This window comes from Malaclemys terrapin, chromosome 12 (genome assembly GCF_027887155.1).
Source record: "Malaclemys terrapin pileata isolate rMalTer1 chromosome 12, rMalTer1.hap1, whole genome shotgun sequence".
Classification (NCBI taxonomy): Eukaryota; Metazoa; Chordata; order Testudines; family Emydidae; genus Malaclemys; species Malaclemys terrapin.
Window position 1 is genome coordinate 20,318,569 of NC_071516.1, and position 11,478 is coordinate 20,330,046.

Consider the following 11,478-nt stretch of genomic DNA (forward strand, 5'->3'; position numbering starts at 1 on the left):
TTAATTCCTCTCTACACAAAGCAGATGCATACATTCTGTCAAATAGCGATGTTGAAGTAAAATAGTTACAGCATTTCACAACTCGTCCTCATGTAGAAACCTGGCAGAGTAAAGGATTCACAGAGAACTGTGCTTTTGACTTAATAAATGTTGCACTAACATTAATTTTACATGAATTAGAAGTGGCAGGGAAACAGCTGCTCTTAGTTAGAAAGGTTTTCAGGGACAGGATCTCCTACTTAGAGTAAATGGACAGCAAAACGATCCACACAAAGAGACATTGTGGAGGGAAGGGTTTCTCTTCCCCAAGCTTTGGGGTTCAAAAGATAGTGTATAATCAGCATTCTTCATCTTCTGTACTGGTCTCTTTAACGCTCAGTAGCACTCTTCAAGCAGGTGTAATAGGTCCAGATGGACTCTAATGTAGCTACGCTGCTATAAAGGAAATCCACATGAGATTTTCAAAAAAAGTTTGGCAAAAAGTTGGGGCACTGAGGATTCCCCGATATCCTCAAATACAGATTTTTCAGGTTGTTGGCACTTTTGAAAAGTTGAAAACATTGGTTTGGGTTAGAGAAAAAAAAATTTGCTAAATTTCTGGCAATGGAAAAATTGAAGAAAAAATTGTTTTGGGTCAAATGAAATGTTAAGATTTTGAGCATTTTTTAGACATTGAAATGTTTACAAATAAAATTAAAGGAAATTTCAAAACAAAGTCATTTCAAACTGAAAACCAAACATTTTGTTTTGAAAATGTTGAAATGAAATGTTTAGATTTTTCAGAATTTGTTTGGGTTTTTTAGAAAAAAAAATCCTAACAATTTGGCAAAAATCTACTTTCTGAATCTGCATTTTTTGACGAAAAAAAGTTTTTGTTCTAAAAATTTCATTCAGAGCTGGCTAGGCCTATAGAGGGGAGTATGCTGTAGGCATGGTCCATGCACACTGGGGAGCTGCAGAAGGAATTCAGTTTACTTGAGTCAGAATTCCTCGTGTCTGGGGCAGTGCACCTCTGGATTATCACCAGTGCCTCATAGGCATAACTGAGCCCCTCGTTAACAATAGGCTTTGCATGTTACTGTACTACAATCAAGAGACAATTACTTCAGTCTGACATATATTAAGAACACATTTTGGATTTAAAAATTACCATTCCGGTCATGCAGCGCACAGATGTTCTTTCACTACTTCTTACATACTATTACCATAAACACGGGGCACTTGCATAATAGAGCACTGACCAATTACCCTGTAAAAGGAAGCTTACAGGGTCCTCCAAAGCTTTCTAAGGCAATTTAAGAGAAGCCAAACCAGCCCATATGAACTCAAAAATGAACTTCACATTATGGAATTCACTTATATTAACAAACAATTAGTATCTTCTATAAAATTGCTTGTATTCAATTGCAGCACAGCACTGGAATTGAAAATATCTATGAGAACTTTAGAACACACAGTGGCTCTCTTTATTTCATAATTTTATACATATTTTAATGATTAACAATACAGAGAAATTCAGCCGACCCAATCCAGACAAAGACGTTACAGACTTCCCCACAAGCCCACAGCAATCACCTTACTCTAGTCCAATATGTCTTAACTCTGTTTTTACAGCTCCATTAAATTAACATTTCATTTAGCTTCTCTTCAAAGCACATGCTGGTAATAGAATAATGGCTGTCACTCTGTGACATTGTGTACAAGCAGCAGCACCATAGTTGCTTGGACTTGGTTGTCTCAAGAAACAGATAACTCTACTGCTTCCTGAGCTGGCATCTGTGTAAATGAGGGCAGGATTTACCAACATTTTGGGAGCCAGTGACATTTTAACAGCGGCAACCATTTTGTCTCTTGGTCAAAGTTAATTTGGGTACTTTATTCTACCCTCGGCAAGGTTTATTTTTAACTCATGTACACTTACATTAGTTCACCATTTGGCAAGCCAGGCTCTTGCAACAGATTGCTACATGGATACAAAGATACATAATGTTTGATTTCAGCCAATCCCAGGAAAAATGTACTGTCATGTTGTAGTACAATTAAGATTTCTATCTTGATACTACTAAGTGTATGCTCTGGATTAAGGCTCACATTTTCAAAGATGAGCACATAAAAATGCACCCACGCTTATGCACTTAATTGGCATGTACCGTGACCATGATTGTGTTTGCGGTCAAGGTAAATGCAAAGTAAGGCCCCAATCCTTCAAATTACTGCTTGTGTATGTTTTAGACGGCTGTTACCACGATGAATTCCACTAGCTTCAAAGACATTCCAAGCAGGTGTAAAATTGTGATAGAGATGAGCAAACGTACTCATTTATATCCATGCACAAATGTGAAAATTCAAGCTTCACTATAATTTATTCTATTTAGCTTTTTTGGTCTATTGCTTTATAATTGTACAATGAACAGAGCTAGGACAGACACCTCAATTATAATGATGATACAGGACCATTAATAATGAAGACCCCTGGTTTAAAGTTCTTGTCCCCACTGACATGGATGGAAATTTTGACTGAATGAGGACTGCTACACTTGACCAATATAAAGCACAGGAAAGTTACATTTATTAGGTTTAAAAGAGTTGGTAACCCATAGCTCTTATGCTATTTACTCTAGACCCAGGGTAGGCAACCTAGGGCACGTGTGCCAAAGGGAACACGTGAGCTGATTTTCAGTGGCACTCACACTGCCCGGGTCCTGGCCACCGGTCCGGGGGGCTCTGCATTTTAATTTAATTTTAAATGACGCTTCTTAACCATTTTAAAAACTTTACTTTACATACAATAGTTTAGTTATATATTATAGACTTATAGAAAAAAAGACCTTCTAAAAACATTAAAATGTATTACCGGCACGTGAAACCTTAAATTAGAGAGAATAAATGAAGACTTGGCACACCACTTCTGAAAAGTTGCCAACCCCTGCTCTAGACAGTAATTTCTCCAGGTTACAGCACTGCTATATCTTAATGGTGAGAAGACCCTGTTGCTCATTTAGGGTATCCTTCTCTGGATCAGTCTGGCTACTCCTCAGCTATTGATACCATTTAGTAATGCAAATTTCAGCACCACTTCCTACCTCACACCTTTTCAGACCCATGAAACCTGTAACAGGTCCTGCATGCAGAAGGGCATATTTGCAGGTCAGTCAATCTCCCTGGCATAGGATGTAGTTCAGGGACCATTCAGTTGAGAGATCAGTTTCCTTACTAGAAGTTCTGCACGTCTGTCTGCATCTTGTGGACCTTGACCCCTCTGCCCCTGCATAGATTAGTATGGACTGAGGCTTTTTCTGTACCCATTTCACCACTGAGAAGTCAGCAGAGGCTTTGAAACATCAGAAGAGTGCAGCCTAGGAATTATTGGCATATTGGCAGACAAGAGATGTGAAAGCAAATCAGCTGATGCCAAGACCATGGACAGCAAAGAAAAATGAGGCCCAAGTCAGGAGGGGAGATCTTCTGCAATTAAAAGCATTTTTTAAAGGTTATTACCTACCAAGTTCAAAATCTAGCCCCTTTTCCAGCCCAGTGTTAACTCTAGCCAATCAGTTGAGGCTAGCAATGCAGGTGCCCTTAGGTTCAGTAATGCCATTTATGTTTCCACTTCACGCTGTGTTGAAAGCCAGGCCAGCTCTAGCAAAATTTCCTTCCCAATTCTTTTAATCTGATCCAAGTGAGAAAACTTGATGGTGATTTCGGGTCAAGGGCCTTCTCTCCTTTGGAATACAGTATGTCAAGTTCCCTTTAAACTTTGCCATTTATTAACTTTTCTTCCTCATTAAGAAGGCTCCCTTTTAGTATAGCAGAGAGTCTCATCTTCATTCAAAATGGATGATACATTTATCAAAACTGGATTGTTGGCTCTGTCAGCATTCCCCCCTTCTTCATATCCTGGGGTCAATCTCTTCTTTTCTGTTGCCATCTTCTACAGATGATATTTTGCCAAATGCAGTATCCATTACCCTGTGCTGTGTGTCAGATTTTTTTTTTTTAAATTAGAATTCAGAATGCAATCAGATCTGGTCAGAATCTTGTGAATTTCAGAAGCTTGCTTAAATCTAAATGTTAGTCTCATATTTGTCACAATGTGATTATTTAGGATTTCTCTATTTTATTTCCACAAAATATGTCTGGTCCTACAAAAATTGTTATTTATGCCTATTTGTATTTTTTGTGAAAGAGGCAGCAATCCAAAATGTCACTTTTTTTCCCTTTCTGAAACCACCAGTAGAAATAGCTGCAGTGCTCATAAAAATATGAATAAAAATTCATATTTCCAAAATAAGGGACAATATTGCAAATACTTATTACCAAGCATAATGCCTCCTACCCTGAGTAGTTACATTAAGATTAATGGGGCTAACTCAGGATAGTAAGCAGTGCTTCAGTAATAAGTGCTTGAAGGATGAGGCCATAACTGTAGATTTCATGAATTCAAAGACATCTTTTTATAGGCTGGAATACAAACATTCATGAGTGATTGTTCAGGAATGAGATCAAGTAAATAAAATTCTGACTACAACCATATATCTTTAAGTGAATGCTTCTTCCTATTCCAGCATCTAAAGTATCAGTCTTCTCAGACCCAACAGAGTCAGCCCTTCAGTGAGGAAATATCTGTTCAAGTCAACGTGTCAGGTTCTTGGGCTCCAAAGTGTCTCACCACAAATAATTTCTGAAGCAACAATACAGACTTCTCAAAGCTCCTGTTACTGCCTTGCATGGTCCTCCAGTTGTCACAATCAAATTGAATATGAAGAGCAAATAAATAATTTGTTGATATCTCACACCTTCTTCTATGCAGGATTTTAAACATATTAAAATATATTCAGTTGGAGGATGCTAAAACCTCCTTCCCATCCTCCAGACTTGCTTGCATGCTGATAGAAGTTAATAACTTCTGACTTTTATATATTTATTTTTACTTTGATTCCTCTAAAAACAATCAATCATTTTGTATGTGTGACCTCTCACTTGCACATGTACCCATCTATTCTTGTAGGGAGCTGCATTTCTTGGGATGAATTTACAAGACAGGTATTTGAGAGATGCAGCCAAGATGGTAGGTATTAAAACACCCATGTGCCTCTTAAGTAACAATCTCTACATTTGTTACACATAAAAGGGATTAAAAATATATTACCAGAAAGTGATCTTGTGCATACAGTGCAAATCATTACACATTTTTATAATAAATTGATAAGTATGAAGAGCATGCTTATATCCTACTCTCTCTATGTAATCTAATTTTAATACATCCTTTTCCCACTCAGCTTTGTGCCTTCTATCATGCTGTCCCCTATGCCTGGAATGCTCTCAATGCTCTTTCTTTCTTGTTCAATCCTACCTCTTGAATTCTCTCGCCTTCATGTTTCTCCCTATTAATTACCCTTTCTCCTGAAGCATTCTGTCTTGTCTGGTTTACACTACAGAGCAGGGACTATATTTGCAAATCTGGATAAATCACCACCTAAATTCTAAAAGAGCTGTTTAAATATTACCAGTTTAGTGTATTTAGTCTGAAGAGTTCATTGTTCACTTTGAAAAGCATTTGGAGCTTGGACACAATGTACAGCAGAAGATGCCTTTTCTGTTTAAAGTACCGTCATCCACCATCCTCTCTGGAAGGCAGCTGAGCATAAGAGAAGGATTAAGACTTGCACCGTTCATTTGTGAAGACATTTGACTTCAATGTAAACCAGAAGAGAGTGAGTACATTTTCTTATGCAAAAAATCTCTTTTTAATCCCCTCCCCCTAATGCAGGTTCCTAACCCCATGTCTCACTATACGCAAAATGTGCTGGGGCACTGGGCAGCCATTGGCAGGTGGCTTAGGGAAGGCAATGAGTGGATGGGTCTCTGTCACACCCCAACCCCTCAGCTGAGCCAGGCAGGGCTAGAGCCAACACATCACAATCTCACATTCCCCTGCTAAAAACCAGCAAATCTTCTAGCCTTTCCACCCCCATGGCCGAAAGAGTCACAGCCACCAGCTGCACTCACTCCTCTTTAGCGTCAGTGCTTCTACAGCACAGCTCCAGGGTTGGTGGGAGACTCTCTCTCTCTATATATACACACACACCCCCCTAGAACTCTCATTCACTCTTCCCCACCACCACACACACACTCCTGAGCTACCTCACTATTTCTGCCAGGTCTATCGGGCCCTCCCCCATTAATTCATTCACTGACTACCTCACCCACCCACCCTCATTCATGTGTTAGCCGCCTCCCCCTCTCGCCATTCACAGCCCCTCTGGACTCGGAGGCACAGCCCCTCTCTCTTCCCTGCCCTCCGCTGATGCCCCTCAGGTACCTCTGCCCCCATGCAGAATCTCCGGTACCTCCCCCCCAGGCATGGTCCCCATCCCTCGGGCCAGGCTCTCCCCCCTGTGCACCCTCCTGATCCTCCTCGTGCATTACACCCCCGCCTGCCCCACTGACACCCTTCCACCGCCCCAGGTTCCCCGCCCCACGGCCGGGCCCCTTACCCGCGTCCTCCTCGTCGAAGCTGTTCATGCAGGGGAAGTAGATGGCCAGGGCCTCGAAGGAGGCGGACAGGCTGAGGCGGCTCTGCGAGCGCTCCATGAAGAGTCCGGGGCCGGGGGCGCTGCCGGGGGCCTCGGCCGCCGCCTGCGGCTTGGGCAGTTTCGACGCCCCATTCTTCACTCGGAGCACGGCCCGCGGCGTCTTGGCTACTGCGGGGGCCTCGGGGAGGCGAGACTGGGGCTGCGGCGGCGGGCAGGTGGGAGGCGGAGGGGCTCAGCCCCGCCCGCGGGAGGCTGCTGGACTCCCCGCGGGAGCTGGACGCTGCTCGCTGCTCCGGGGACGGGCGGAGAGCGATGGGCAGGCACCTGCCGCGGGGCCCCTGGGCGCGATGCAAGCACCAAGGCGGCTGCCCTGGTCGGTGCCCCCGGGCGCGATGCAAGCACCGAGGCGGCTGCCCTGGTCGGTGCCCCCGGGCGCGATGCAAGCACCGAGGCGGCTGGCGCTGGCGGAGCGCAGGCAGCGGTTAGCCCGAGGAGGAGGCAGCGATGGAGGCTGCGGCGGCGGCTGTCCCTGGGAGAGGCGCTGGAAGAAGACACTGGCAGCAGCTGTCTAGCGTCTGCTCGCCGCCTTCCTGTGGCTCCCCCTTCCCCAGCGGGCGCGGCTGGCCGGATGTGTCCCTGGCGGGCTGCGCTCCCCTCGCCTGCTCCCGACGCCCCAACACTTCATTCAGCGGCGCGCCGGGGCGGGGGCTGCCATGAAGTCATCCTGGGAAGGCAGCAGCTCCAATCACCGCCGGCGGGGCGGGGCGGGGCGGGGGAGCTGACTGCGCGAAAGGGGGCCGGGCTGGCTGCGCCCGAGCACGGCTCCTTCCAGCGCACCTGCCGCTGGAGTGGTCCCCTGGGCAGCGCCCGGGCCCTGCCACTGCGTCCTGCCAGGCGGAGCCGATGGGCAAAGCCAGCCCCTGCTCCAGTCCACGCGGTGCCAGCGCAGCCCCGCCGTGCACCGGCTGCCGTGGAGCAGGGAGCGCTGGGGACTGCTGGAGTTCCTCGAGGGCCTGCGCTGGGGGCTAAAGTCACTAGACACGGGAAGGGGGAGCGCTTGGGGACCAATCCAGGGGGAGCGGTGGGGCAGCTGTTCCCCCATGCACTGCAGGGGAAGGGGAGCGGGAGAGCTCGCTTTGGTTTCAGCAGAGGATGGGGGGGGGCTGAGCCCGCCCTTCCTCTTAACCCCGGGGCATAGATGCTGGAACTCGGGGTGCTACCGCACCCCCTAGCTTGAAGTGGTTTCCATCTATACGGGGTTTACCGTTTGGGTCAACAGCTCTCAGCACCCCCACTATCCAAATTGTGTTGCTGATGGGTCTGGATGATTCTCCTCTATAACTGTGTGCCTGTCTCCCCCCACCGCTGTCCCTATTTCTCCGTCCCTCCCCGCTGGTCACAGCTCAAGCCTGAGGTTTGTGCTGTTTCAGGACTTCCTGAGGCCAGGGTTGGATTTAAGGATTTCAGCAGGCAAACACAGTGGGGGCTTCTATCATGAAACCCAGGTGGACTGTCCCACAGAGGTCAGAGCGGGTAGCTGGAAATCAGAGAGGGGGTAAAGCGGCAGAGGCTGAGAAGAAGGCGTAATGGGAGCAGGCGGTGAGTTTGGGGAGGTAACAGTGCAGGATTTGCTTTCCCTTGTTGGCCAGAACGTAGTGGGTGAGTATGAATCGCCCTACACAATATTCTGGATATTAGCCTCTCTCTAATCAACAGAACAGCATTAACTCACCCCCCTCCTACAGTCTCTTTCACTCCTTCCCTTTCCTCCATGTTTTTTCTTTCAGTCTCACCCTCCTTCCCTTTCCCTGGGGTGGGCTGTCTCCCTTATTTCCCTTTCCAGTTTCTCCCCTTCTTCCTTCTCTCACTTTCCCACTCTGCTGTACTCCTGATGCCCTCTTCACACCCAGTACCAGCCATGCTCTCTCACTTATAATTAAGGCTAAGATTTTTGTCATGGTTACTTTTAATAAAAGTCACGGGCAATAAACAAAAATTCACGGAAGCCGTGACCTGTCTGTGACTTTTGCTGCTGTGGCTCCATGGTTTCTCCTGCCACTGTGATGGCTGGGAGCTGTGGAGTTCCCCCTCTGCCCACGGCAGCTGGGAGCGGCAGGGTGACCATATTTCCCAAAGAGAAAACAGGACACCCCCCCCCAGCCACTCACCTGAGCCCCCCCTCTCCCCCTGCGCGAGGCTGTTGTCACTGGAACCCTGAGGAGGGCTCCCTCAAGAGTCTGTCACCTGTTGCTGGAACCTTGCAGGGGGGCCACCTGTCGCTGGAACCCTGCCAAGGCCCCGCTGGCCATAGGCGCTGACTTCCTGATTTCCTGGGGGGTGCTTGACCCCTGACCCTCCCCTCCCCTCAAAACCCCTTTCCCCAAGGCCCTGTCCTACCCTGCTTCTTTCTGCCCCCATTCCACCCCCTCCCCTGAGGGCGCCCCATAGACAACGGGTGCCTCCCCATACTGGGGGGGGCACGAGCTAAAGGGGAGGTCCCATGACCGGGCACATGTCGCCATCATCGTCATCCCCCAGGAAACCCTGCCCCCCGCGCCCAGCCTGGGGCCACTTCATTCTCCCTGAGTCACATTACCTGCGGGGAGGAGGGAGCACTCTATCCTCCCTCTGCACCTGCCCCCCCCAGCACATTCCTGGCAGGAGGGAGCTTGGGTGGGGAGTGGGAGGAAGCTGCTTCTAATGCCAACCCCTCCCAGTCGCTGCCCTGCAGCCCAGCAGCTGCTTGAGAAAACCTGGCTGGGGAGGCAACTTCGGCTCCCTGCCCAGGCTCAGCTGCTGGGGACCGTGGCTGAGCAAGCCAGAAACGTGCCATGGGGAGAGGGCTCTGGCTCGCTTGCCGCTGGATCCTGGGGTGAGTTTGTTCTTACTCCCCCCCCCCCTCCAGCAGCCAGGGAAGAAGGGGTAAGTGGGAACTTGCAAGGAGGGAGGGTGGGAAGGAGAGAGGAGGGGGTGGTACAGAGCAGGGCTGCCTGGGCAAACAGCACATCGGTTTACAGGAGCACCCCAATCTTTGTTTACATTAGAGGTTTGGTCCTAATAAGCATGGTATTGTCGATTATCCTTTATCTCTGCCCCTCCCTCGCCCTCTATCTTTCCCTCTCTTGGAAGATCCCATTGCACATAGCATCATAGGACTGGAAGGGACCTCGAGAGGTCATCTAGTTCAGTCCCCTGCACTCATGGCAGGACTAAGTATTATGTAGACCATATTATATTATCCCTGACAGGTGTTTGTCTAACTGGCTCTTAAAAATCTCCAATGATGGAGATTCCACAGCCTGCCTAGGCAATTTATTCCAGTGCTTAACCACGTTTTTCCTAATGTCCAACCTAAACTGCCTTTCCTGCAATTTAAGCCTGTTGTTTCTTGTCCTATGCTTAGAGGTTAAGGAGAACAATTTTTCTCCGTCCTCTTTGTAGCAACCTTTTATGTATTTGAAAATTGTTACATCCTCTCTCAGTCTTCTCTTCTCCACATTAAACAAACCCAATTTTTTCAATCTTCCCTCATAGGTCTTGTTTTCTAGACCTTTCATCATTTTTGTTGCTCTTCTCTGGACTTTCTCCAGTTTGTCCACATCTTTCCTGAAATGTGGCACCTAGAACTGGACACAATACTCCAGTTGAGGCCTAATCAGCATGGAATAGAGCAGAAGAATTACTTTTCATGTCTTCCTTACAACACTCCTGCTAATACATCCCAGAATGATGTTCGCTTTTTTTGTTTGTTTTGCTCAACACTGTTAACTCATATTTAGAGTCCACTATGACTCCCAGTTCCCTTTCCGCAGTACTTCTTCCTAGGTAGCCATTTCCCATTTTGTATGTGTGCAACTGATTGTTCCTTCCTAAGTGGAGTACATCTGGCAGCCTCTCTTTTAGGTATGAGTCTACTGCTTATTTTAGATGTGGGCTCTCAGAGCTGGAAAAGAGATTGAGTTTTTCCCAACACTATATTTTATAGTTAAGAGATTATCCCTTCCAGCCCTATAGAATTTATAAATTGGTGAAACCAATTGTGTTGTAGGTACTCTAAAAGTAATTCTCAGGAAAGAAATTCTCTCGAGTTCTTGAACCACACTGTAGGAGTCTAATAAAGAATTATATCCTGCTATAAATTCTGTAATATGGGTCTAAAACTTCCTAGTCCTCTATAGGACTTTTCCAAAAAGAGTAGGCCTTGGCTACACTTGCACATTATACCGCAATAAAGCCTCTCAGAGCACTCTACCTTACTCCCCGTCCACATTGGCAAGACACATAGAGCGCTCTGACTCCCTGGCTGGAGCGCTCCTGGTACTCCACCTCCCCGAGAGGATTAACAGCTGTTGCGTATTGGGTCAGACGCTTCAGTGCCTGTGTAAATGAGAAGTAACATTACAACGTTCTAATTGACCTCTGGAAACGTCCCATAATCCCCTTGACTGAAGTAGCCTCTCTTGTTTTTGTTGTGAACTTGGGACACGGAAGTGCCCTTTCAAAGCTCTGTTTCGGAGTGCTGGCTGCTCCGAGAAAAAAAACAAACAGCTAATATTTGCTTTGAGTAAGTGAGAGAGGCGGGGGAGGGAAGGGGGTCTGAACTTACAAGACAGCATGCTGACACACTCTCAGCACCCCAAAAACCCACTCTCTCTCCCCCCATACTCCCTGTCACACTCCACCCCACCCCCATTTGAAAAGCACGTTGGAACCACTTGAATGCTGGGATAGCTGCCCATAATGCACCACTCCCAATGCAGCTGCAAGTGCTGCAAATGTGGCCACGCCGGTGTGCTTTCAGCTCTCAATGTGGACAGACTGGAGGGCTTTCCCTAGTGCGCTCTCCGAAGGCTGCTTTAACTTAAAGCACTCTACAGCTGCAAGTGTAGCCAAGCCCTGAGATAGAGCCCTTTATGTGCATCAGATCTGTGAAGTATTACCG

At 47.2% G+C, this 11,478-nt stretch overlaps 1 protein-coding gene across 2 annotated transcripts in view; it reads right to left on the reverse strand.

The window, feature by feature from the left end:
- Nucleotides 1–7,179, reverse strand: part of RIMS4 (regulating synaptic membrane exocytosis 4) — a 74,831-nt gene extending 67,652 nt beyond the window's left edge. For both annotated transcript variants that reach the window (XM_054046403.1, XM_054046404.1), the window contains exon 1: nucleotides 6,498–7,179. In XM_054046403.1, the coding sequence (XP_053902378.1) occupies nucleotides 6,498–6,594 (97 nt within the window). In that variant the 5' untranslated portion in view covers nucleotides 6,595–7,179. The remainder of the gene's footprint in view (nucleotides 1–6,497) is intronic.
- Between the last annotated feature and the right edge of the window lie 4,299 nt (nucleotides 7,180–11,478).